At 42.8% G+C, this 23,382-nt stretch overlaps 1 protein-coding gene across 1 annotated transcript in view; it reads left to right on the top strand.

The window, feature by feature from the left end:
- Window positions 1-23,382, top strand: part of rnf43 (ring finger protein 43) — an 89,716-nt gene that overhangs the window by 53,163 nt on the left and 13,171 nt on the right. The window contains exon 2 of the mRNA XM_084374214.1: window positions 4,898-5,011. Coding sequence (XP_084230340.1) covers window positions 4,898-5,011 — 114 coding nt within the window. The remainder of the gene's footprint in view (window positions 1-4,897; window positions 5,012-23,382) is intronic.

The raw sequence follows: 23,382 nt of genomic DNA, 5'->3' as shown, positions 1-23,382 counted from the left end.
AAGAGACTGAGAGAGACAAAGAGATTTCATTAGATTTAAAGCCCAGACAGGAGGCCAGGAGGCTGAGTCACTCACTGAAGAAGTGGGTCAGTCAGAACTCAGGCAGCAGATACTATGTGCTTTTAGGTGCGTGTGTGTGTGTGTCAGAGAGTGTGTGTGAGCTTGCATGTGGCGGGGTTGATTGAATTCTTCCCTGATACGCACTAACCTGGCAGGCTTTCCAGGCCTCGGGGGCAAGGCTCCATTGAAGAAGCCTGTTGCCTTCCTCGCTCTCAGCCTTGGTTTACACTGCATGATAGAATAATCACACACTGATATGTTTCTTTCATCCCCGACTAAACCAATCTGCTACATTTATTTATCTTTACATATAGCATTTCATCGAACGGTACTTAACCCTGTGACCTGAGCAGCTGGTAATTGAGTGGTCGGGTCTTGATGAGAGGTGCGAGCCCTTTTTGCTTCCCCCCTCTAACACATACTGACATAACTGCCTGGGCCCGGTTCCCTGCTGGCAGCAGATGAACTAGAAAGCTCTCTTGCTGATTATTGGCAGATGAAAAAAGAAGATCCGCAGGGCTAAGCGAGTGGAAAAAAAATATTATTGACTTCTCACCGCAGCTACTATTTATTCTCCCCTTTTTCTGTCCGTGTATTTGTTTTTGAGGCTGTTAGTTTCTTGCCTCGGAATATTTTTGGGGTAGTCTTTGATTGAGCTGGAAAGGAATGCCTTTAATCGTGGCTACAAAGGAACCGAGGGACATGTCCCCGTCAGTTTTGCAACAGATCTAGACAGATGAGGAGGAGGAGGCGGAACGGAGGAGTGAGCATTGTTAACAGTCTGTGGGGAACTGTTTGCGTGCCCTGTGGTTTCTAGTCCCTGTGAAATGGAGACTCAGTGACTTGGTTTCCCAGGCCCCTTTTTCTCAGGGCTGTACAAAAAACCATCAACCAATGAAGACGTTTCAGAAGTTTCAGTCCATCCTGGTTGCCATTTATAGTCCTTGCAGCAGCATGTTTCTAAGTGGTAGATGGCACCCATGGTGGCACATGGTGAGCATTCACAGCCATTTGATTGTAAGTGGTGTGGGCATATCTAAAATAGAAGATAATGCTTAGTTTTGTCAACGACGCAAAACATAGACACTGTGACCATCGAGGTGGTTGCCCTCAGAGCCTCAGAAAGCCAGAAGAAACTAAAACCAGCCGCTCCTTCTGAGCCTGTTCGGCTCGGCATTGGGATTATTATCTGCTTTACTAGGTATGATTGCACAGCACCATGCATCAACATGTTTAATATCACACCAAGATCCAAAGACTAGCAAGTAAGCCAAAAAATAAGCATTGTAATTTCACGGTAAGATCTGATTCTGCTGCTGAGTGTTGCCCTACTTCAACATTTCCCACAAACCTATAGCAAAAAAGAGCAGAGGTCATGGCATCAGTGGAGTAGTGTCATTAAAGGATTTTATTTTATTTTCTTTCTTTTTCTTTGTTAAGGGCCAAGTTCAACTGTAGGCCTTTAATTTGGGCCTTGTAAATGTGGACTGGTAGAAGCAGCTGGCAGCGCGGGATGGACGCCAGGCCAGGGGTTCATGCTGTCCGGCTGCCCGCACTCCTTAACAGGGGCTGCCATGCAGGCGTCAAGCGAGGGTCTGAAAACATTACGCAGTTTGTCAATCATCATTTCAGCTTCAACTAGAGAGTTTTTTTGGATTTGCTTCCAGGATGTTTTAGTCCGTTTGGCTACATATCACCCAGTCCACAATACCGTTATAGCAGTGGTTCTGCTATACCCCTTCACCGACACCACCCGCCATGCTCAAAATAATTTGATGTTAAGTTATGCTTCATAAAAGTGGATGAATTGTTACCCAATGAATATATCCTGATGGGATCTGACCAGAGAGTATAGAGAGTCACGACAACGGAAGTTCAAGATACTGATCGTCACATGATTCATGGAGACTTCAGATTGTTCCAGGAAGTTCTAAGCAGGCAATGAATACAGAGAGAGACAGAAATATGATGTTTGGCAGTTTAATCACTTAATGCATGATTTATTGATTGATTTACTGGGCTGCTAGTATTTGCAGCTAACTTCCAGGAGCTATTGAGAGGCTCCACGATCTGCCATTGCTTTAAACAAAATTGTCCACTGTAGTAAACAGAGATGACGCGACTCTGTCCACACAAGGGCTCTGGATCTGGAGGAACCTGAGGGCATACTTTACAAAATGATCAACATGTTGTATTGAAGAAGACTCCCAACTATTGATTGAGACCATAAAATCATAAGGAAACTGTTTACTGAGGTATTAATATCAAGTAGGGTCATTTACTCATAAGCTTACATATAATTGGACTCCTTTTTGAAACCAGTTTTTATTCAGTTGCACAGGCTGGCTGACCATCACACAAACAGTTTTTGTACTGTTTGGATTTTTATTTTTCTCCTGAACACAAATATGTGGATGTATTCCTTTAACCATATCATCATCTATATTTATTTAAATAAGCTGAACTACACCATAATCAGTCCATATAACTGCAACCACAGAACCAACCTCAGGGGGGTAAGCACTCGCTAGTTGGTAATCACTGGTCTGTAGGTCACCATTAGCTTTGCTGCTACTTATGCAAACACGCATAGTAGATACATGTATATGCTATACACAAGATGTTTCCTCCCACCTACCCCCCATGACCCACCCTGGTCCCCCACGTTTGCTTTCTGTCTCCTCTCCTCTCCTTCTCCGTCTGACAGACATGCACCAGCCCTTTGCAGTGCATTACGTCAATTCCCCAGGACCGGGGTGCCAGCTGTTGATGTCACCCTTGGGTCTTTTTAATTTAGGGATTTCCGCTGGGTGAGATGAGGGGGAGCCCCGTGACCTCAGCCCACAGCCACATGAAGAGGCCCACCGTGGCAGAACCAGGCCGGGACGGGCCTGTACAGGGCAGGGCAGGCCAGGGTGGGACTGCTCTGCTGGGGTGTGTGGGTGAGCGCAGTGACTGGGTGCTGCAGGCTGAGCTCTGAGCTGTAACATGGGCCGGTCTCGGAGCACCGCGTCGATGCACTCGTTGATGTCATGAGAACATTTGTGATGCGTGGGGGCATTTTAGGAGAGGTTTGCTCCCTCCTGGACTTCCGTGCAACTCCTCGTACCCGTGACAGCATGTCTGTGACTTGCAAACACTGCCGCTATCCCTTGAGCTCTTAAATGCAGCCTTTCAGCAGCTACGAATTTCCTCCCTTTCAGAGGGGATCAAATGTTCCTACCAGAGAATATCTCTCGTTCTTTCAGTCCTCAAGGCTTTGAGTGGGAGTGAACATCGCCATCCATGTAATTGATTTCGTAGGGTGCCAAAGTTTTTCCTCTTGATATCAACTGGGTACGGTTCAGAAAGGAAACGCCTTAATTTAACACATAAAAGGTTGCTATCAAGAGGTGATGGTGTGAAACATGCTTTAGTAATGCTGTCTAGATTGTCTTTTACAAGCTCGGCTCAAACATTTTGTGCCAATCTTTCATATCCTTAGGGTCACATTCTGGAGGTTACAAAAACTGTAATGAAGAGACAGATGCCTCTTACTGTTAGTCTTACTGGTTAACAGCTGCAGTGTTTTTTTCGCCTCTCCTAATCAGAAGACACATTTTCACCTTAGATTGTTTAAAACTGACAACACATTTCTTTTATTTGTTTTTTTTAGTTGTGTGCTTACACCTGTGTTCAATCAAACAGAGAAATCCTTTACTCAAGGTGACGTTTCAGTTGCTTGTCTGTCACTACTTCTGTGAGAGCGTCAGAGAGTTAGGGCGGAAGTCGTCGAACATGACCAAGCAGAGTGTGAATTATTACCTGTCTGTCAGCAATGGTGGTGGTTGTTTATTATTATTATGTCTTTATTTTTATTGTTTTGGCTGAGAGACTCATGTTACATACTATCTATTGAAAATATCTCTTTTCCTCCTTTACCTACTCCTAAAGCTACACCAAAGACTTAAAGGTGCACTATTTCTTGCTTCAAACAGTGTTCTAGGACCTTATTTTCCTCTGAGAACAGCTTGTTTATTCACTTATGGGGAAAAAATGTATTATTACCTCATTAATATTGTAAATATTAAAATTCTGAGTTTTAATTTCTTCTCCAAAACTACATAGTGCCACTTTAAAATAATTAGACTGTAATGCATCAGCAACAGTGCAGAAAAGAAGAACAAGTCTCCACCAAAGTTCATTCAGATAGTTCACATATATATTAATTAATAAGTTACAGTATATATATATGAAATAATAGTAAATACTGGAGGACTCTGAGGAAACCCACAGAAGCATGGGGAGAACATGAAAACTCTGTTATTCTCCATTTCTGTGTTAAAAATAACACCTGTAGTTCTCATTTTGCACTTAAGGATCCATCAGTGTGTTGTAGAGCTTCTTGTATTTTGTGAATGTCAAAAATATCAATGTTTTTTTTTGTTTTGGACTACAGTATTTTGAGACCGGTTATAGATTTTAAAGGACAACAAACTGGCTCATCAATGGGACTAGTTGGACAGACTGTGCTGTGTTTGTGTACATGGACAGTGATGCTTTATGTCTGCAAACTTAAAACTCCAGTGCCAATAATGCACTGCAAAAACTCAAAATCTTACCACGTATACAGTATTTGTCGAATTGCTGTTTCACTTGTTGCATCGGCAGACATTTGTTTTTAATTATTACAAGCGAGAAGCACATTGTTTTTATTACTTTTCTGAGTGTAATTTTTCCTATGTGTGTTCCTAAAATGATCCCTCCCGAGACATCTTCATTGTTTTAAACTTCCGATTTTTATAGCTGAGTGCCTTCCTGTTTTAACCTCCTTCTCTCTCTGTCACTTTTTCTGCAGTATCACCCTCTGTCTCTGTGCAACACAAGCGAGGATGAACGACAAGAGAGTGACTTCATCACCATTGTCAAACTGGAGCACAGGGTACCCCGCTGTCTGCCGCTGCTCGATAAGGTACAGTCACATACACACGCACACACACACGCCATTCAATGTGCTTCACGCCTTTCTCCTCGTTGGATCCCCTGAGAAACTCCCCTCTCCGTGACCCCTTCCCCTCTCAGACATGGCTGCAGACAGATCAAGCATCTCTGCCATCTTGTCATCTCTCCAGTACCTCTTCCGCTCTTGGATTTCGACTTTAAAGAGAAGATGGTTTTAGAGGGGGAATGATTTGGCAGGAGCTTAATGTTTTGTTCGGGACAGTGATCTTTCAGAGTGAGGGCTTGGACAGGAGGGGGTGGGCTTAGCTCAGCGCTGCTATGTAGCAAGTGGCAGTGAGCCCTGGCTTTGGATGTAAGGCTTTCAAGCCCCAGCTGTCACTCGTCCGATCCCAGCCAGCCAGAACCAGACACTCGCTGTTCTCCATTTCTGCTTCCCTCTAATATGAACGCAGCCAGAGCTCCATAGATTCCACCCACAATGCTTTAAATGTATGTGCGAGTTGCAATGGAGTTGACCTAAATCCCTCTTGTGTTTAAGTATTCTACCATACACACTGGCTGGCATCTCCTGACTTTAAAGTAGTGTGATTTAAAACTGTTGCTATTTTTTGCCCCGTTTTTCAAGTGGTGACAAATTAGCAGGCAGGAGTATAGTTAGGCGACTGCCTTTTTTTAGCCTGTGTTTTCTTTTCCCCTAATTTAAAGCCATGTTTAGGAGCTCGCCCGCCATGGCGACGATGTAGAGACATTCCCACACTTCCCCGCTCCTTTCTTCCTCCTCCTGTTGCTCCTTCAGTGGGAACCCAACCAAATGTAGTGGGGGGGTGGGGGTGTGTGGGGGGGTGTCACTCAAGGCTGACTCCAGAAAACAGTTTTGATTAAAGCCTTAATGGCAACACTATGTTGTCCCATAAACAAAACACTGGGCTCTCCCTCATGCAAAAGCACCCGTGAACAAAAGGCTGTTGCTTCCGAGTGCTTTCTCCCTCCCTGCAGATCGCCTTTGAAATCAGGAGAAGTGAAGGAGGGAGGAAGGGGGGAGAGGAGGGGAGGAGAAGGGGGTCTTTCTTGTTGTTTTGCTGGTCTGGAAAGTATGTGTTGCAGTAAACTCCACTCCAGCCACCTGCATCCTCGCTTCCTTCAGCGAGATTCAAAGCTTTTTCGGTTCCTGGCGGATTTATTGGGGATTCATCATGCAGCTGTTGAGGAGTTTGCTCTCGGCCTTTTCGAAGAGGATGAATCAGACGGTCGGGGATGTGCGGTGCTGCTGGGTCAGCCAGTCTCTGGATGGGACTTGTTTACAGTTTAGTCTGACGGTAACCCGCCCCACTGATCTATAGATACTCTGACGGCCACAGAGGGTTCGTGTTGCACCACACGCACTCAGAATAGACTGTAAAGCAAACAAAGTCAGGCTGAAAACCTTGAAGGATAAGGTTTCATTGTTGTGCTTTGTTTTTATTTTGGTTTTTCAGAGGCCGCTATCCTCAGCGACATCATGACAGAGGGAGATTCCTGCGCTGATTTGCAGTGATTTGTGCGGTCTGTCTGACGCTCTGTTGCTGAATGGATCTCACAGTATTTCTGAACAGCTTGGACAGTTTATCTTCTCGGATGTCTGTGCTGCTCTTCAAAACCTTATTTTGACATCTTCAGATTAAGAAGACAATATCAAACATGTCAAGCACTTTCTCCAGATACCCTCAATAAGAAGTGGTGCGTCAGGCCTCCAACCATCGCCCTCTCCTGGTACACTCTGTACTACCACCACCTCTCACCCACATTCACATATCAGCATGAAAGGAGCAGTTTTCTTCAGTAGTGCTGCTGCCTCAGTGAGGCTTTGAAGTAGAAATCTTTTATAATCCTACTATGCCGTAAAATTTAGAAGGATTAGAATTCCTGAACGAAATATTATTTAATTTCATAAACAAAAAATAAATAAATGTCACTTTTTTAAAGGAATTCTATATGAATACCATAGGGATTATTTCATTATATCTAGAAATTTGCACATTTTATCTAAATGAATGCATTTACAGCCCAATATGAAATCCTTAAAGGAAGAATTCACCCAAAAATGGACGTTCATTCATTATCTACTCAGCCCCATGCTGATAAAAAGTTGAGGGCAGTTTTGTAGTCCACATAAAATTCTGGAGCTTCACAGCATTTCCCTCAACAAGTGAAGTAGATGGGGACTTTTTAAACGTTTTAAAACGTAAAAACAACAGAAAAATAAAAACATTAAACGGCTTCATACAGCTCGTCCTGAGTAATCCAAGTTTCCAGAAGCTCTGAGATCCCAACTTGTTTCTTGAAGATGTTATTTACACCCTTTTTGAAGCTGAAATCTTATCTTCACTGTAGTTGCTAAGCTAAAAGTGTTAGCGCACACCCCGTCTGAAGTGGGTGTCGAAGCTCGAGCGACTGTAGAGGGTGTCAATAACTTCTTTTCAAATCAATTTTGAGCCTTGGGGCTTCGGAGAATTACATTTCACTGGACGAGCTATATGGAGCCATTTTATGGGTTGTTTTTTTAAGTTTTAAAACAAGTCCCCATCTACTTCAGTTGTTCAAGAGAACACTGTGTTGCTGTGAAGCTCCAGAAATGTTTTGTGGGGTATGAAACCATTGGCATGAGGGTGAGTAGATAATGACTGAGTTTTTATTTGTGGGTGAACTTATCCTTTAAATATGTTTAAACTGCTTATTAGGGCTTAATGATACGCAACAATATTGCGATTGTGAAATGAGTCATGACTTTGGTAGGAATGGAGAATATGCTTGGTAAGCATCTATGTAGCACTGATAATAATGATATTATGTTATAACACATATTGACCTTTTTTAAACAGAAAAAAAATGCAGCTCCTTCAGTTTGGATATTGCACTTGGCCACATGCAGTTTCAGTAGTATTTCCATTAATCGTGCAGCCCTACAACTTTATAATGTTGGAATTAACTGTGATGGACTTCCCTGTGAGGTGGTGCGCGCATGGCTTATTTTTTCTCACACTTCTGCAAAGTAACCTCTAAAAAAGTCAACTAGAAAAATCTAAAACCATAAGTGTCCGAAAAGCATCCAAACCTGTCTTTTTGCAGTTATTTGCTATCAATCTCTGTCTCAGACTCAGCCCTCTGTCTACGCAATTGCCTGAATCAAAACCCTCCACCGCTCCAGTGGTTTTGCATCATTACACAACACAACACAAGCAGTCTTCTCGTGTGGCTTCCTCTGCCAGCATGTTGTGCTAGCTCTGTCTGCTTTCCACTGGCCAGCCTGTCTCTTCTGTTTACACTGAAGCCCTGGAAAGCTTCTCAAGCGAACACATGACTCAACGAGAAAAGGCATGGCAGCGGTGCCAGGAGGGCTGCTCTACGCTCCACACCGGGCTCTGAATAAATGCTGTAATCTGTGCTTTTTAAAAACACTGAGCTGACTTTCTCCCACTCAAACTGCAGCACTGTGAATCACCATCAATAAGAATCCATGGTTTTGTGAAAACAGCTTTTACAGTGATTGAGTCTTTGGCCCCGTGTCTGAACTTGTTGACTCTCATAGAAAGCCCTGCTTATTGATTCTGCTCCTCTCAGATGAAAAGGCTTTTGACCTGATTGTGCAGTAATCCTGTTTTCTTTAACTTGGGTTTTCATGTGCATGTGCCTGTGTGTGTTCGTACCGTTTGTGTGTGTGTGTGTGTGTGTGTGTGTGTGTGTGTGTGTGTGTGTGTGTGCGTTTTATTGGATCACATTACTTCAAGTGTGCTTTCCCAAATTGTTCTCAAGCTGTAGAAAGGTGGACGATCTCTGAAGCAGCAGGCTTGTAGATCCAAAGTCCATGTCGGTCACTGGGATCAAGGGGCAGATGTCACTGATGGTGCATGTCTAGTATTTGTGATGTCATTACAGGATGTGGATGTCGACACATCAGCATCCATCGAAGACCAAATGGGTTATATTGTAAAATTCAGACCAGGTATTCCAAAAAGCATTTTGAATTTAAAAGAATTCTTTTTGTTCATCCCTCATAATGATAATACAGAAACATACTGTATATAATGCAGTACAGATCAACAGCACCACCAACTACAGCCTCCAGAATGACCATACAATCAACCTCTATAAAACCGTTCAAACAAAAACTGAACAGTTTACTCTTCATGAAGGGAGGATTTATTGCAGGACTGTTTCATCGGACTGCATTTGTTTTAGCTAGGTGCCCCTAATAAACCATATGGTGGCCTAAAACACACACATACCACTCTGGACCATTCCCTGCCCTGGTGATATCATTTTTTCATCATTTGATTTACCATTCGATGTATTGTGCCCGAGTTAGCTACACGCTAATTTTCATCTGCAGTCCCTAAATTGAAAAGGCCTTTGTCATCATAAAGATATAAAGACAATGGCAAATGTTTAGCAGGAAAAATAGAGACTGGAGAAACGATTAAGCTTCTGTTATATAAAATGTGATAGTGAAATATAAATATAAGATTAAAATAAATTTAAAATACATTTATTTTAGTTCTTGAAGGTAAAAAAGGGAAAGATTTGGTCTATTTTCCAAATTGATTAAATCTCAAACAGTAGATTTGTATTTTACACTTTGTTTTATTTATTTGGTTGATAATAATATTAGTAGATGAATGCTAGATCCTGACCTTTACTAGATTTTTAATACATAAAATAAAAAATAAAGAAAAACAATTTCAATATCGATATATTGGCCGATATTCTTATATACATAAATACACATTTTTTAAAAATGATTCCTCAGATGTGTGACAAAGATACAAATATAGTGGAGGCAGGATATTTTACAGTTGAACAAGAAACTTTATTGTCCAAAATAACATCAAGGATCTGACAGAATAAACTTCAACTGGAATTCAATGATTATAATTTACCTCTAGCACATTTTTCTGCATTCTGTTCTGTAAAAAAGAAAAGGTCACATCAGCACATATCAGGCATCGTGTGAGCCCATACAGATATATCAGTCAGATGAATTTAATAATATTCATCAATCTTCTGATAGCCTTTTATTGTGTTTTTTCAGCTCTTGGGCTCTTTATAAACCATGTAAATATGTAAATATGTGTCAGCCAGTGGAGATACTGTAGCTGTGGAATGAGTATCTAAAGAGTGAATAACAATATGTAGACTTTGAACAGCACAAGTCATAAAAAATTAGCCAAAATGCTCAAATCTGTCCTCTAGTGTGGCCAGGAAGAGTAGTCCCAGTGACAGGAAGTGGTAGAAAACAAGGGAAGCCCGTTGAGGGAGGAATAAATCATTTCCCTCATGACAATGTTTTTGTCTTCTGGTGTCTGATTGTCTGTAGGGGGTGACACTGACCTCAGGCTATTCCTGCCTGCTGTTTTTTAGCAAAGACAGGGGCTGGAAATGCAATGGCAGCTGCCTTTGGCTGCTTTTCCTTCGGTAGCTGGGTCCAACGTCTCCAGTTCATCAGAGACGAGTCGAGGAGGAGGAACACAGGGGAACATCTGGAAAAAGGGGGATATTTCAGCTTTTGAGAGTAAATGCAAAAAGCAGCAGGTACACAATGGACATTTTGGCTAGTATGAAATGCATCAGTGTTAGCAGACTTCTGGGTTTCGCTTTGATTTCTCTCCCAAGAAAATTCATTATTCGCTCGTCTGCGCCAGACGGTTGCACGGTTGTCTTCAAAGGGATAAACTATGACTTTCTTTCTTCTGTTAGTCAAGGTTGGAATCAACTTCTGCAGCCATTGCCATGCTTTGCTAATAGACCAGAGAGGACCGTGCGCCTCTCAAACTGTTGCATGCACCTTCGATTATCTTACCCTTTAATCTTTAAAGCATATAAACACACTGACACACACACACACACACACCACAGCATTCTTACTGTTTCCAATATGAGATAAACTGTAATTCACTGCATAAAACGTTTGAAAACCACATGGGGACATTTCAGAATCTGTTTTTTCAGTCCTCTGAGCAAAAGGTACGAGCCTTTTCTTCCTGCTCCTGCGGTGTGTCGTATCCCTTCTGCTCCTTGTCAGGTTTACGCTGCTATAATCATTTCATCTGGAACACAACAGCTTTAAAAGCGATGAAGAAGTGGCTCTGAGCTTATCTTGCTCAATCCTTCTTTTGTGCGACGGCAGCAGTGTGAATGTGAATGGGTGGCCTCATTATTGTGTCCCCCACTAATGTTCCAAATATTTCTGCTGCTCTCACAGACTCTGTTTTCCTGTGCAGTTTCAGAGATTCCCTTCTCTCTTAAGAAACAACAAGACCGACTGATCCACGTTCCTCTGTGTGTGCCTGTTTGACCCTGACGACACAGGCTTTCCCTCCCATTTCCTCTGTTGCTAAAGTTAGGCTCTGTCATAGCTCACCATATCAATGTGAAGATAACTCAGTAGGAAGTACTTAGCTTTGAGCCCAGCAGCCTAATGACTGCCTTCTTTTCAGTCAGTGCACTCATTATGGCTCTTACTGTACACGTGATGTAATTTGTACTTTGATTAGCCCGTCTCTGAGGACTGTCTCATTTATTTTGTCTCGATAGTTGACTGTGGAGGTGTAGTCCGCTGTCTCTCGTCCCTTTCATGATGATAATGCAGATATTAAAAGAGAAACCACACACACAGGGTTTTTAATGAAGCTGAACAATGGGCACCTTTGTCAGGCCGTTCCCTTATCCACCATCCTACACCAGCAGAATCAACCCCCCCCCCCCGGCATACGGCGTTAACATCTGCTGCAGTCTCCTTTCTTCCTGTGGTGTTGTGAAGGAGCTGCTGCTGGTAGTAGTGGCATGCATTTGTTTGTACGTGACCACGCACTGTACTGAGTTCGTGTGTGTACATGTGTAGGACAACCCCGAGTCCAACAACTGTTTTAACCAACTACCGTCTTGTTCCTGAGCCCGTGTAGTGATATCCTTTATATAATCATGTGTTTCACAAAGGGGTGGACCTCGCCCCGTCCTTTCTCTTGAACGACTGAGCCTTTGGAGGATGCCCCTTTCATACCCAATCATGATACTATCACCTGTTACCAGTGAACCTGTTGACCTGTGGACCGTTCCAAACAGGTGTTTTTGGAGCATCACACAACTTTGCCAGTCTGTTGTTGCCCCTGTCCCAACGTGTTGCTGGAATCGAATTCAGATTAAGCAAAAATTTACAAATATTGACGAGGTAACACATTAAATACATAGTCTTTAATTGAGTATACGTCCCAAAGGACGATCGAGTTATCACATTCTGATTTATTTTTACATAACTTTTTAGGAATCAGGGTCATAATAAAAGACTGACGCATTTAGCAATAGATATATACTGAAGATGTTGACTTTTTCTGTGCCTGAAAGAAATAACTGCCCTTCAAGCACTTGAGGTTTTTAATATAAGACAACAGGTGGAATACTTTCATTGTTTTGGTTTTGGCCTCTCTTCAAACTTTGTTCCTGTCGATTACTTAACAGTCTGTGATGACTTATTCATAATAAAACAATGGCTCTGTTTCAAATGGGCTCTTCCTGATAGGCTGTTTCCTGTGGTCACCCTACACAGAGTTTTATATCTCTTTTACTTCACTATCAGGATATAATAGGCAGATAATTGCCAGCTGGCATGGCTTTACATGATGAAGGATGAATTGTAATGAGGTTGGTCCTCTAGTGCCACCATGAGATTGGTGGCACAGGATGCTTTCCATTTCGAGGCGCCGGCAGGTTGAAATTGTGCTTGTTTAGTGGAAATTAGCAAATGGTAGCATGATAACACGCAAAACTAAGAAAGTAACTATAAAATCTGCATGTTAGCGTTTTCATTTTAAACAGGTTAGCTTATAGGTTTTAGCTCAAAACACTGCTGTCCCGACATACAACCCCACAGAAACGCTAGCGTGGCGGAGGATCTTTGTTCCTCATAGTAGAAATGATTGCATGTGCAATAGAGTGAAGATGGAACCATTAGATCATAGCAATAAAAATGCTTTGACTTCATTTGTATGGATATATTGGGTCACTTTCCACCTTTTTAGCGGTCAACCATGACATTATAGAGACGCTCCTCATTTCCAGCCCAGCTCAGTCACTTTGGTCTGTGCACCCCTGCCTGGAGAATTCATCAAGAATCTCAAGTAAAGGTGCAGAGATGTGCTCAGGCACAGTAAAATACTGTTCTCGGGTCACCGCAACCTGGAACAAAGTTAGAAAGTGAAAATCAGTCGTAGCCGAGGACGTTCACAAAGTATCAGCTGTGTTTGACGTCCGAGGACGGGAAAACAGGGTGATAAGTCTTGTGTTATCGCCACACAAACAGGAGAGCACATTCTCATGGGACTCAGCCAATGAATACTTTGGACAAGGAGGAGCCCTGAGTAACGGGAATGCCATTCAAGTTCCAGCCACCAAAACTAACCTCGAGATGCTGCTTGTTGGGAGAGCGTGTGCACAATTTTGGGTCGATTTTCAGCTCGTAGTTAATTGAGAGAAACCTGGTTTCTGCTGAGGTCACCACCTGGTACACAGACATGGTGGAATCTGTGGACGGGGGCGGGTCAGATGCTGTACTTTTAACACAGGCTCTGTGCATTCGGTTGGGGATTAGCGGGCACAGGAACAGGCCTTTATCGCTGGGGGAGACCTTTCACGGAGAGCTTGGCTTTGTGAGTGGCTCAACAATGAGAGGAATACTTCAGGTTCCCCTCCTCAATTGGAAAGTGCATTCCTCTTTTTGTCAACACTTCAAAAACAAGTGGTGTGCTTTGCGTTTCGCAGTCATGTGTGGTTTTTCTTCTCAAGGCCAAAAAAAGAGAATCAGAAAACAGGCATCTGATTAAATGTGTCTGTTCAGGTGAGCAGGTGGAATACAAAAGGACAGCGTGGTTACGGAGATCTCAGGGGATGGATGGAATTAGGTCTTCTTGTCTCACCATGGGGTAGGATAGTAGGTTGGGCTGCTCGGTGGGATATGTTTAACCTCTGTTAGCAATGAGACAAGTCTTCACAAAGATATATGGAGGAGGAATTAGAGGTTAAATCAGCTAAATGTCAAAGAGGCCGCTCCTGAAATCCAACCTCCCATCACATGAAATATTAGATTTTTGAGCAAAAGTGCATCCAAACACTGCATTCCTCCAGTAAACACACTTAGAGGCCAAAAGCAAGCAAGCATACCTGCGAGTGTATCAATAATTAATCATGCATAGTTCGACCTACAGGTGACCCGGAGCATTTGAACTGCAGGTGTTCAAGTTTACCGGATCACAACACAGTGAGACTTGAGGATATAGGCCTGCAGGTCACAGCTTAACAGATGTCACCTTGACCTGCAGCATTGTTGTCGTTCAGCTCAGTTCAGCGCTGTCATCGCTTTAGCCAACGAGGTGTGAGTGATCTGCCGAGGGCCTGCTCCTCGGCTGCACTCTCTCCACTCATCCTGTCACCTTGAATAGGTGGAAAATTCTCTGGCCTGAAGGTGCGTGCGTTCCTCCTGCGGCATCTGTCGGGATATTTTCAGCGCAACACGCCCCAGCTGTGGCTGCAGCTCTCATCCGCATGTCTTGTCCTCACTCGGTTTCCAGCCCGGTGCCAGCGTTGCTAAGCTAAACATTGACTCGGAGCTGATGGCACAGCACTGTCCTCCCCACTAGTGCGTAATATCTGGAAGATGTGTTGTTTGCTTTGAGAGGTGGTGTTTTCAGATGCTGGCTCTCTTTTCCCAGCGGCTGGCGATTAGCAGCTTGTTGCTCCCCCTTTCTCACTTTTCTGCTCTTCCCTTTTCCTCTCCCCTCCCTGAAACGAGACGCGGGCTGTGTACTGGCTGTGCATAGTTACTGTAGGCATGTTGTGCGAACACAGCCTTCTCTGATTCTGCAGTCCAACTTCAACTTGTCGACAGCATCGCCACAAAACTTTTATACACAAACAGTGAGATGTCTACAGTGCCGCTCGGTGGGAAGTTTACCCCTCTGAAATAGAAGCTGTTGGAATATCACCTGCATGTGTATATGTGTGGATTGCGAAGTATGTCCCTCTTAACAAGTGTCAGCAAATATTTTGTTGAGATTTTTCCTATGAAAAAGCTGAGAAAATGCAGTTTCTCTTGTTACACAAATTACAATCAATCAAGCTACATTTTTGTCATTTAAGGTACTATGAGGAACTTTTAACTGGTTATGAAACAGTCTGAATTTAATACTGAGCTAAGACCATCAGTGAGAAAATTAGCTATTTCTAAAAAGTTATTCTTTAAGCGGATCACCAGGGCAGATTCTGACTCTGTAGTCGACAGCAGTAGATCCTCCTGCTTTGCCAGACGACAGCACAACAACTGGTTTATAACTTAACATTTTGTGTCGACCTTGCTGGCGAGCTATATCTTGAATTTGTCTTATTATTATGAAGAAATAACATTATGAGTGAATGAGGATAACTTCAGCCTTCTTAACAAAATTACTATTTCCGAGCAACCGACTCTGTTAGCTGTAGGCTACATGTAACCTGTGTATGAACGGCAACTAAAACAGTTTACTCTGTCATATTACGGTTAATAATCGTACATAGCAACAGATAGTCACATCACCTTATCACCATGCAACCTACAAACAAAAATAGTCTTAAAAATACATATCAATATCTTTATGACACCAGGCAGTGGAAACACTACCACTTTTGTCCACAGGGGGCGCCAGAATCAACACACAGAAAGTTTCATGTAGCTGCTTTAAATTTAACATAAATATATGTTAAATTTAAAATAGCTACATGAAACTTTTTGAATTGAATTAATTCAATTGAGTTAATTTAGAGTTAATTCAACAAAGATTTCTAGTTTGTTTTTTTTTCAGCCCATTTCACAGTTAAACATGAGCTCACTTAACTTGATGTTCTCCCTGTGCTTGCATGGGTTTCCTCTGGGTGCTCTGCTTTCCCCCACCATCAAAAAATGTGTATTAGGTTAAGTCTTGGCCTTTGAACAAGGCACTGGCATAGATCTGGAGTTGTTCCCTTGGTGCCGTACGTTGGCTGCCCACTGCTCCTCAGGGACTGGAGAACCCATTTCACTACACTGTACATCGTATGAGATACATAAAGCTAATTGTTCTTGAGGTCTTTTGACCCCAAATGATGAGTTAAATAAATGTACTGTTGAATGTCCACTCAACTCATCAAATTAAGTTTCTAAAGCAGGGTTTTTTTAACATCTGACCGTCCCTGTTCCTGTACACTTCTGATTTAACAAGGTGGGAGCAGCTATTCATGCAGTCTTTGTAGTATCTCTGGTACAAAAGTGTCAGCCAGAGCTGTAAGTCCTTTGTGTCAAACAAAGAACAGACTCTTCAGACTGTAAAAAGGAAAGCCTTTACCTGAACCTCTGTGACAAAACGTGTTGATTCAACTTAATGCCTTACATTTACTGAACTTGCTATCTCAAATTCGGTGAACTTTATGTCTTTGTTTTCTACGTGTGCATGAGACAACTTGGAGCAAATTATTCCACCCCACGAGCTGAGTGAACTCACATTGTTAAGTCAGCAGGCGAACTTTTTCATGTTGAAGCGGCTTAAAATGCCGTCTAGTGCCCGAATGACCCTTGAAATCAGCTAATTTACACAGAAAACAAGAAATTATCTTTGCTGTTGGTCACACAAGCAAGAATGATTTAAAGAAAAAGGAAGCCAGATAATTCCTCTCTTCCGAGTGAAGGGAAAGAATATCTTCTTTCACAAGAATGACTGCGCACACAGTCACATATAAACATGCATTAACACTGTACATTTGCCCATGTGAGTGACTATGCACGCTTGACTGCTTATCCGCTGCCTGAGGGCGAACGCGCCGCCCTCTCGCAGGGCTGCTACCGGTATTCGAGAATGCAAAGTGTTTGCGTCTCAAGGCGTTCATATTAGGACGGCACATCTCTCACTTGTCACTTCAAAGGGAGCGCGCGAGGGTCAGGGTTTCATCAGGCTGTCGTCGGAGCAGACGATCGGAGAAAAACGCTGCCCTAAAAATAGAACGCCGTGTCATGCTTGTAAAGACTGACAGAGCCCAGATGAAGCACAAATCTGTGCCAAGTGGCTGTTATTAAAACGCCTTGAGAGAGAGACACCTTCAGCTGGCTGCGAGAGGGAAGGAGGGGGGGGTGATGGTGTGTGTGGTTGTAGCCGGAGGTGAGATGCACAAAGAGTTCGGGCACTGTTGGCGTGTTTGAGATTTCATCACAGAGACAGAGAGTGTATGCACTTCCTTATCAGCTCAGATTTTCAATTCATTCTTGGTTCTCGCTCTGCCTGCAGAGCTGAAGATGTTTTTCCACACGCTGATGGCAAATAGGATCATATGATGAGTGCTTAATGGCCCTGCAGTTACAACTGTACTATATCTCTGCCTCTCCCTGATGAATGAGGCGTTCATAGGGCAGTAACTTATTATTACTGCACTATTAGTCCTTTGATCTTCCAGCAGTTTGAACCCTGGAGTTTTCTAGAGGGGCGGCTTGTCAAAATAGCTTTGCAGATGGGATCGGGCCTGGTCTTGCCCCGGTTGAGGGGAGAGGAGGCCTGGAGGTGTACAGAGGCACCAGTGTGCAGGAAAACCTGACTACAGAGGCATCACACTGCTGTCTCATGGACCTTTGGTTCCAAGTGTTTGAATGGATCAAAGAAATCTTACATTTGAAACTAATCTGTTATGTTTTTGTTTGTTTATTCTTGTGCTGAGGTTAAAGTAGTTTTGGGGCAGAAATGCTAAGATTTTCATTGATGGATTTCCTATGCCGAAACAAACTAAATAAACAAACTCTCTTCATTTTCATGACTGAATAAACTGAATAAACAAACACAACACAATTTCATACTGTTTTACTTTGTTTATATGTGGCGGACCCTGCCAACTTTCTAGCTTCAAACAGTGTTCTGGGAGCTTATTCTCCTCTGAGAACAGCTTGTTTATTCAGTTATGGGAAGAATGAATATTTCTAAGTTTGTATTATTACCTCACTGATATTGTAAATATTGAAATCTTTAAATTTCTTCTCTAAAACGACATAGTGCCCCTTTAATTGAAATAGATTGGGCCCATTTTTGTGTGCATAAAAAATCGGGCTCTGAATTGAGGGTGCCGTCCTCGAGAGCCACGATAAAACACGAGATGTCTTCTCGGCCAGGACATTCCTCTATTAATGACAAAGGCGACTGGTAAGCCTCGTGGTGAAACATGAAGAGGGAGAAGAGAAGCAGGAGAGAGTGGGAGAGGTGGAGAGGTGGAGAGGTGAACGGGTTGATTCAGAGGAGTGGCAGGCGAGGGCCAGAGGGCGACCCACACCAGTCCTGTCTGTCTGGTGCTTCAAGGTCAGGTCTACCGGGTCAGAAACAGGACTGTTGACAGGAAAAATTTGTTGCTTTGATTTCACTCTCTCACGTCTTTCCTCCTCCCTTTCTGTAGTCGCTCTCCGCTGCTCACATTCTCCCCCCCCTGCTTACCTACCTCATTCTCTTTCCACCCTCCCATCCTCCATCGGCTCGTCTGGCACATCCCAGCTCTCATTGTGCAGGCTGAGCCGCTGGCCCTCTTTAAGATCTGCATTAGAATGTTGTTTTTATATAGCAGCAAGCGGAGGCATGTGGAGTCTCTTTTGAACTGCTCGGCAAACAGATGGAGGTTTTCACGCTGCCTTTATGAGATTAAGTGAAACATTCCCATAAAAAAAAAGACATTTCCCTGTGTCCCTTCACCCTCCACTGTCTCACTTTCTCCCTGTCTTGCCCTTCTTTTTCTTTCTGTCTTCGTCTCTTTTAGTTTCTTTTTTTTTCTGGCTCGCCTCAGGCTTGGGCAAGGGCACAGTGCTGCTGAAAGTGCAGTGGAAAGTAGACAGGTTTGTGTTACCAATAACTACTTCCCCAGGCAAGCGAGCGCGCACCAAGCATCTCCCAGAGTTTAGAGCAAACAGGTCCTGTGAGTGCGACACTGCAGGCGAAGGGAGTGAGTTCTTGTTTCTTGTCTGCAGTATGAACCTGTTTAACTCTGACTCAGGTAGGTTAGTGCCAAGTGCCCCCCTCCCCTCTGGCTTTTAGCAGGGATTTGACAAAACAGATTCACAGGGCAGACAGTGTGGCTCTACAGTATGTAATTCACCAGGATACAATGAGACTATTTAGACTCACATTTGCATGGGGGAAATGCTTCATAGCTATCAAGCATGGATAACCCTTTTTTTTTTATTTGACCCACAAGAAAAGGGTTTCAGAGGCCAGACCTTCATGGTCCCCAGATGATGAATCCTGCTCACTTTCGGTGATCCTCTGGCTATTCCTCTAGCGCCGTCCTGAGATTCGCTATGTGGTTTTCAGTGAAACATGTCAACAACTATTGGATGGATTGTCATGAAGTTTGGTGCCGACGTTCATCCCGTTCAGGACAAACTGTAATAACTGAATTGATTCCTTTCCTTTGGCACCATTGTGTAAGCAGTTGTATGAACATTTACACAAGAACTGATCTAAAGTAAAATATTGAGTTGCTTGTGCTTTACTTGAGTATTTCCATTTGAAGCTATTTTATACTTGTACTCCATCACAGTTATATGGAGATATATTACACTCTTATGTTTATTTGACAGCTGTAGTTACTAGTTATTTTCCAGGTTAGGAAAATTGAACCTCTCTATGAACTATTATGAAACATAATACACAACACTAAAGACCATCATGCGATGGAATCACCCCGTCAACACATTCCAACCCAGGGCTACTCAGTAATAATTTCTACTTTATTACATTAGTGCTCATGGGTTGGACCACACCCTTGTTCGAAACCAGCCTTCATTTGAACTCAACTACACACCTTCGTGACTGCGTCTTGCACCGACAGTCGTCACGGCTGGTAATTAAATAAAACTCTTGAAAAGCTCCACCTCGACCGGTGACAACATTCTGCTTTTATATGTGTATATGTAAAGTTCTGCACTTTTTCTTAAGTGACATTTGAATACAGGACTTTAACTTGTACTTTCTACACTGTGGCATTGGGTACTGCTACTTTTACTTAAAGCGGCTACAAGGAACTTTCATCTTGTGTTGATTCTGGCGACCCCTGTGGACAAAAATGGTATGAGCACCACCGCCTCGTGTCTAAAGATCTTGATCCGGCTCGTGGGTGCACTTGTATGGGAACCAGTGAAAAAAGAGACAAAAAATTATTTTTAAATTCTGCTTTTCTATTTCAAACACAGCTGTTTGTAGGATGCATGAAGATGAGGTGATGTATTTATTATATGTGACTATGTAAGATTAATAACTTTAATTAATTTAACTTAAGTCGGAGTCTGATCCGCTGACGGGCATTATCATTAACTTTTATAACAATTTAGGAATAGCCATCTTTTTGCTGATGGTCTTGTTTGCTTATGTAGCTCATATAGAGGCATCAGTATTTAACTCTCTCAACCAGTTAACAGATGAATCAGTTTCCGTCTTACTCTGCTGCCAATAAAAAATTCACATGCTTTTCTGTTGTTACATCAGTCATTTGAAGCATGAGAATCAAAAACAAATCTGTCTGTCTCTCTCTGATATATCTCTCATGTTTACAGAGCACGTTGACGCCTTGAGGTTTTAACCAGCGCTTGTAAAATATGTTTTTTCAGCGCTTGTAAAGCGCCTCTATAAATGTCGAAGATGTGTGTAGATATGTCTTATTTTCATAAACAAACGACCAGTTGACTTCAGCGAAATGTGATTTGCATTGATCCACAGTAGTTGTGCAACGGCAGGAAAGTGTAACCCCACCGGCTGCACTGCACAGTGTTGTTTCAAATCAAAGTCAGCGGTGCACTTTTTTACAACTTTTATTTGTGTCTAGGTTTACCTCATTTACAGACAGCGTGTGTGTTCAGTTATCACTGTGCGGGTTGTGTGTGTGTGTATGTGTGTGTTTGCTCTGCAGAGAGACACGGCTTACTGCACGGCCTGTTCCAAGAATGAATTCCTGGAGGCTTACAAGAGCTGTTGAATGAGATGGAGGGCTCAGGGCAGGAATGATGGGAGGGGAGGAGAGGAGGGAGGCTGCTCTACACTGTAGGAGGGTTGTCAGGCTCTCACTTACAGGCCTGATTAAATAACAGGATGCTTTATGAAAACAAGAACATTATCTGCCTCTTAAAAGGCCAGGAAAGGCCCTCTAATTGGCTTCCCCTGAGTCTCTGTGTTGCTGAGAAAAAACCCTCTGCCGTGCCCCGGCCACAAACTGAGAGAAATTACCCAGGACACTTTCTCCCCCTCCTCTGTTTCGACTCTCATCAGCGCTATAGGAATGTATCAACATACTGATACCAAGCCTACAAACAGGGTGTCTCTTTCCACTCAAAGGGGGATTATTCATACCTGAATCTCTTGATAGAGTGCGATACAAACAATAAAGAGATAGTGGCTCCTCTGTGGGATCGGACCGTTTCTCATGTGGCAACTTTCACAGCTGAGGTTTTTTTTTTAAATGTTCGGAGCAGTGAGAAGAAAGCTGCAGAGGTGGGGTTTGGTACGCCTGTGAGATCAGAAGAGTCCATACATCCAAGACATTAACTCTCCCTCTTTACATCTTCTCCTGACATGCGACCAAGGTGATTTACTTAATTATACCTATTACAGTCAAGTGCAGCTAATTAAAGTATATGATGATAGTTACAGCTGTAATTAATTTTGGAACTATTTTATATGCTTACACAGCTTGACTTAATTATAGTGATGGTTCAGTGAAGCAGCAGGGAACCTTATTACCAAAAGTGATTAATCAGTTTGCAGTCCTTGTACAATATTCTAGAGCCGCAACAAGTCAGTTAAGTTTTTGATTAATGACTCAAGTAAATGTGTAAGCAAAAATGACAAAAAAAAAAGCCTGGTTCCAGTTTAGGAATACAGCGACTGGTGGATATTTATCATTTTTTTGCAGTTTTCAGTATTTTTTCTGTTTGCTTGCTCATAAAATAAATTGATTTAATATGCTGATGCAGCATCTCTTTCTGTCTGTGGTCACCACTCTGTGGTCTCACTCACTGTCCCGCCCACAACCCCATGTGACAAGTCACAGTAACAGCCTGTCAACACTGAATAATCTGAACCTGCAACATAAATATCAACTAAAGTTATCAGACAAATGTAGTGGTGTGAAACTATGAAGAAAATAGAAATACTTAAGTAAAGTACCTTTTACTGTACATAAGTACAGTACTTGCGTATATTGTACTTTGTTACAAAAATAGTTATTGATTACTAATAATTGGTATCAGCCATGAAAAAAACATATTGGTCGATCTCTGTTCCAGCTCCTGAAATGTGATTATTTCTTATCTTTGATAGATCTTTGATAATTTTCGGCACAAGATGCAGAGTGGCACAACTTTTTCCATTAATTACATAGGATTGCTCGGAGGGGAATGCAGCCCCACTTCATAGGCGCAGCACACTATTCTGCCCAAAGCAAGCTCATCCGACGCTTGCTTTTGAAGCAGCTGGCTGTGTAGCGACGAGCCCATGTGGGACCTTAAGACTGTTAACACTGGTCGGTCTGGTAGAAGGACTCTGATCCAGCTGGGTTAAAAACAATAGTTTTACATTTTAGTCATTTTTGTACATTATTCGCATTCAAGTCAAATAAGAGGATTGATAGCACTCTCACTGTCTCACTGTCTGTTAACAACATTTGAAACTGTAACCTGGAGACAGGCAGCTGCTTAAAAACCAAAACAAAACAGTCATGGTTTATTAGGGCATTAACTTGTTGTTTTAACACTATTTTTCTTGAACATATTACAGTAATTAGGGTGCTTCAGAGGTGCTGGTTGACAGATGTTTTACCGTTAACCTTTCAACAGATCCACAACACCTCATTCCCCCTGCTTTTATTCTTTATGCTAAGCTAAGCTAAGCTAAGCATCTCTTGACTCTAGTTTCACATTAAGTGTATAGACAAAAGAGTGTTGCTGATTTTCTCTTTTTAAACTAGAAAGCTTATGAGCCTGTTTCCAGAAATGCTGATCTTTAAGAAGCAGCACAGGTTACAGAGGCTGCTGGCGAGGCTTTTAAAATCAAAGTCTTCCTCTTTTCTTCTTCTTGACCCTCTGTTAACACTCTCAGTGCAGGGGCATCGGGCAGGTTGAGTTTAAAGAGGGAAATGGGAGGTCACATGATGGCGTGTGTGCGATCGGGTCGTGCCTGTCGGCTCCATGGTGGCAGCCGTCCCTGTCAGCCACATCAGTCTCATCTGCCCCCCGGGCTGCAGGCGCTCGCTGCCCGGCTCTTTGATGTTTCGAGGATGTGTTTAGCAAGCGATAGTGTATCAGATGACATTGGTCTTTCTCTGTCACCTTGTGCTTTG

The sequence above is a fragment of the Pagrus pagrus genome, assembly GCF_965226575.1.
Source record: "Pagrus pagrus genome assembly, chromosome: 14".
Taxonomy (NCBI): domain Eukaryota; kingdom Metazoa; phylum Chordata; class Actinopteri; order Spariformes; family Sparidae; genus Pagrus; species Pagrus pagrus.
The sequence above is the reverse complement of the archived record's forward strand: the minus strand, read 5'-3'. Positions and strand labels throughout refer to the sequence as shown.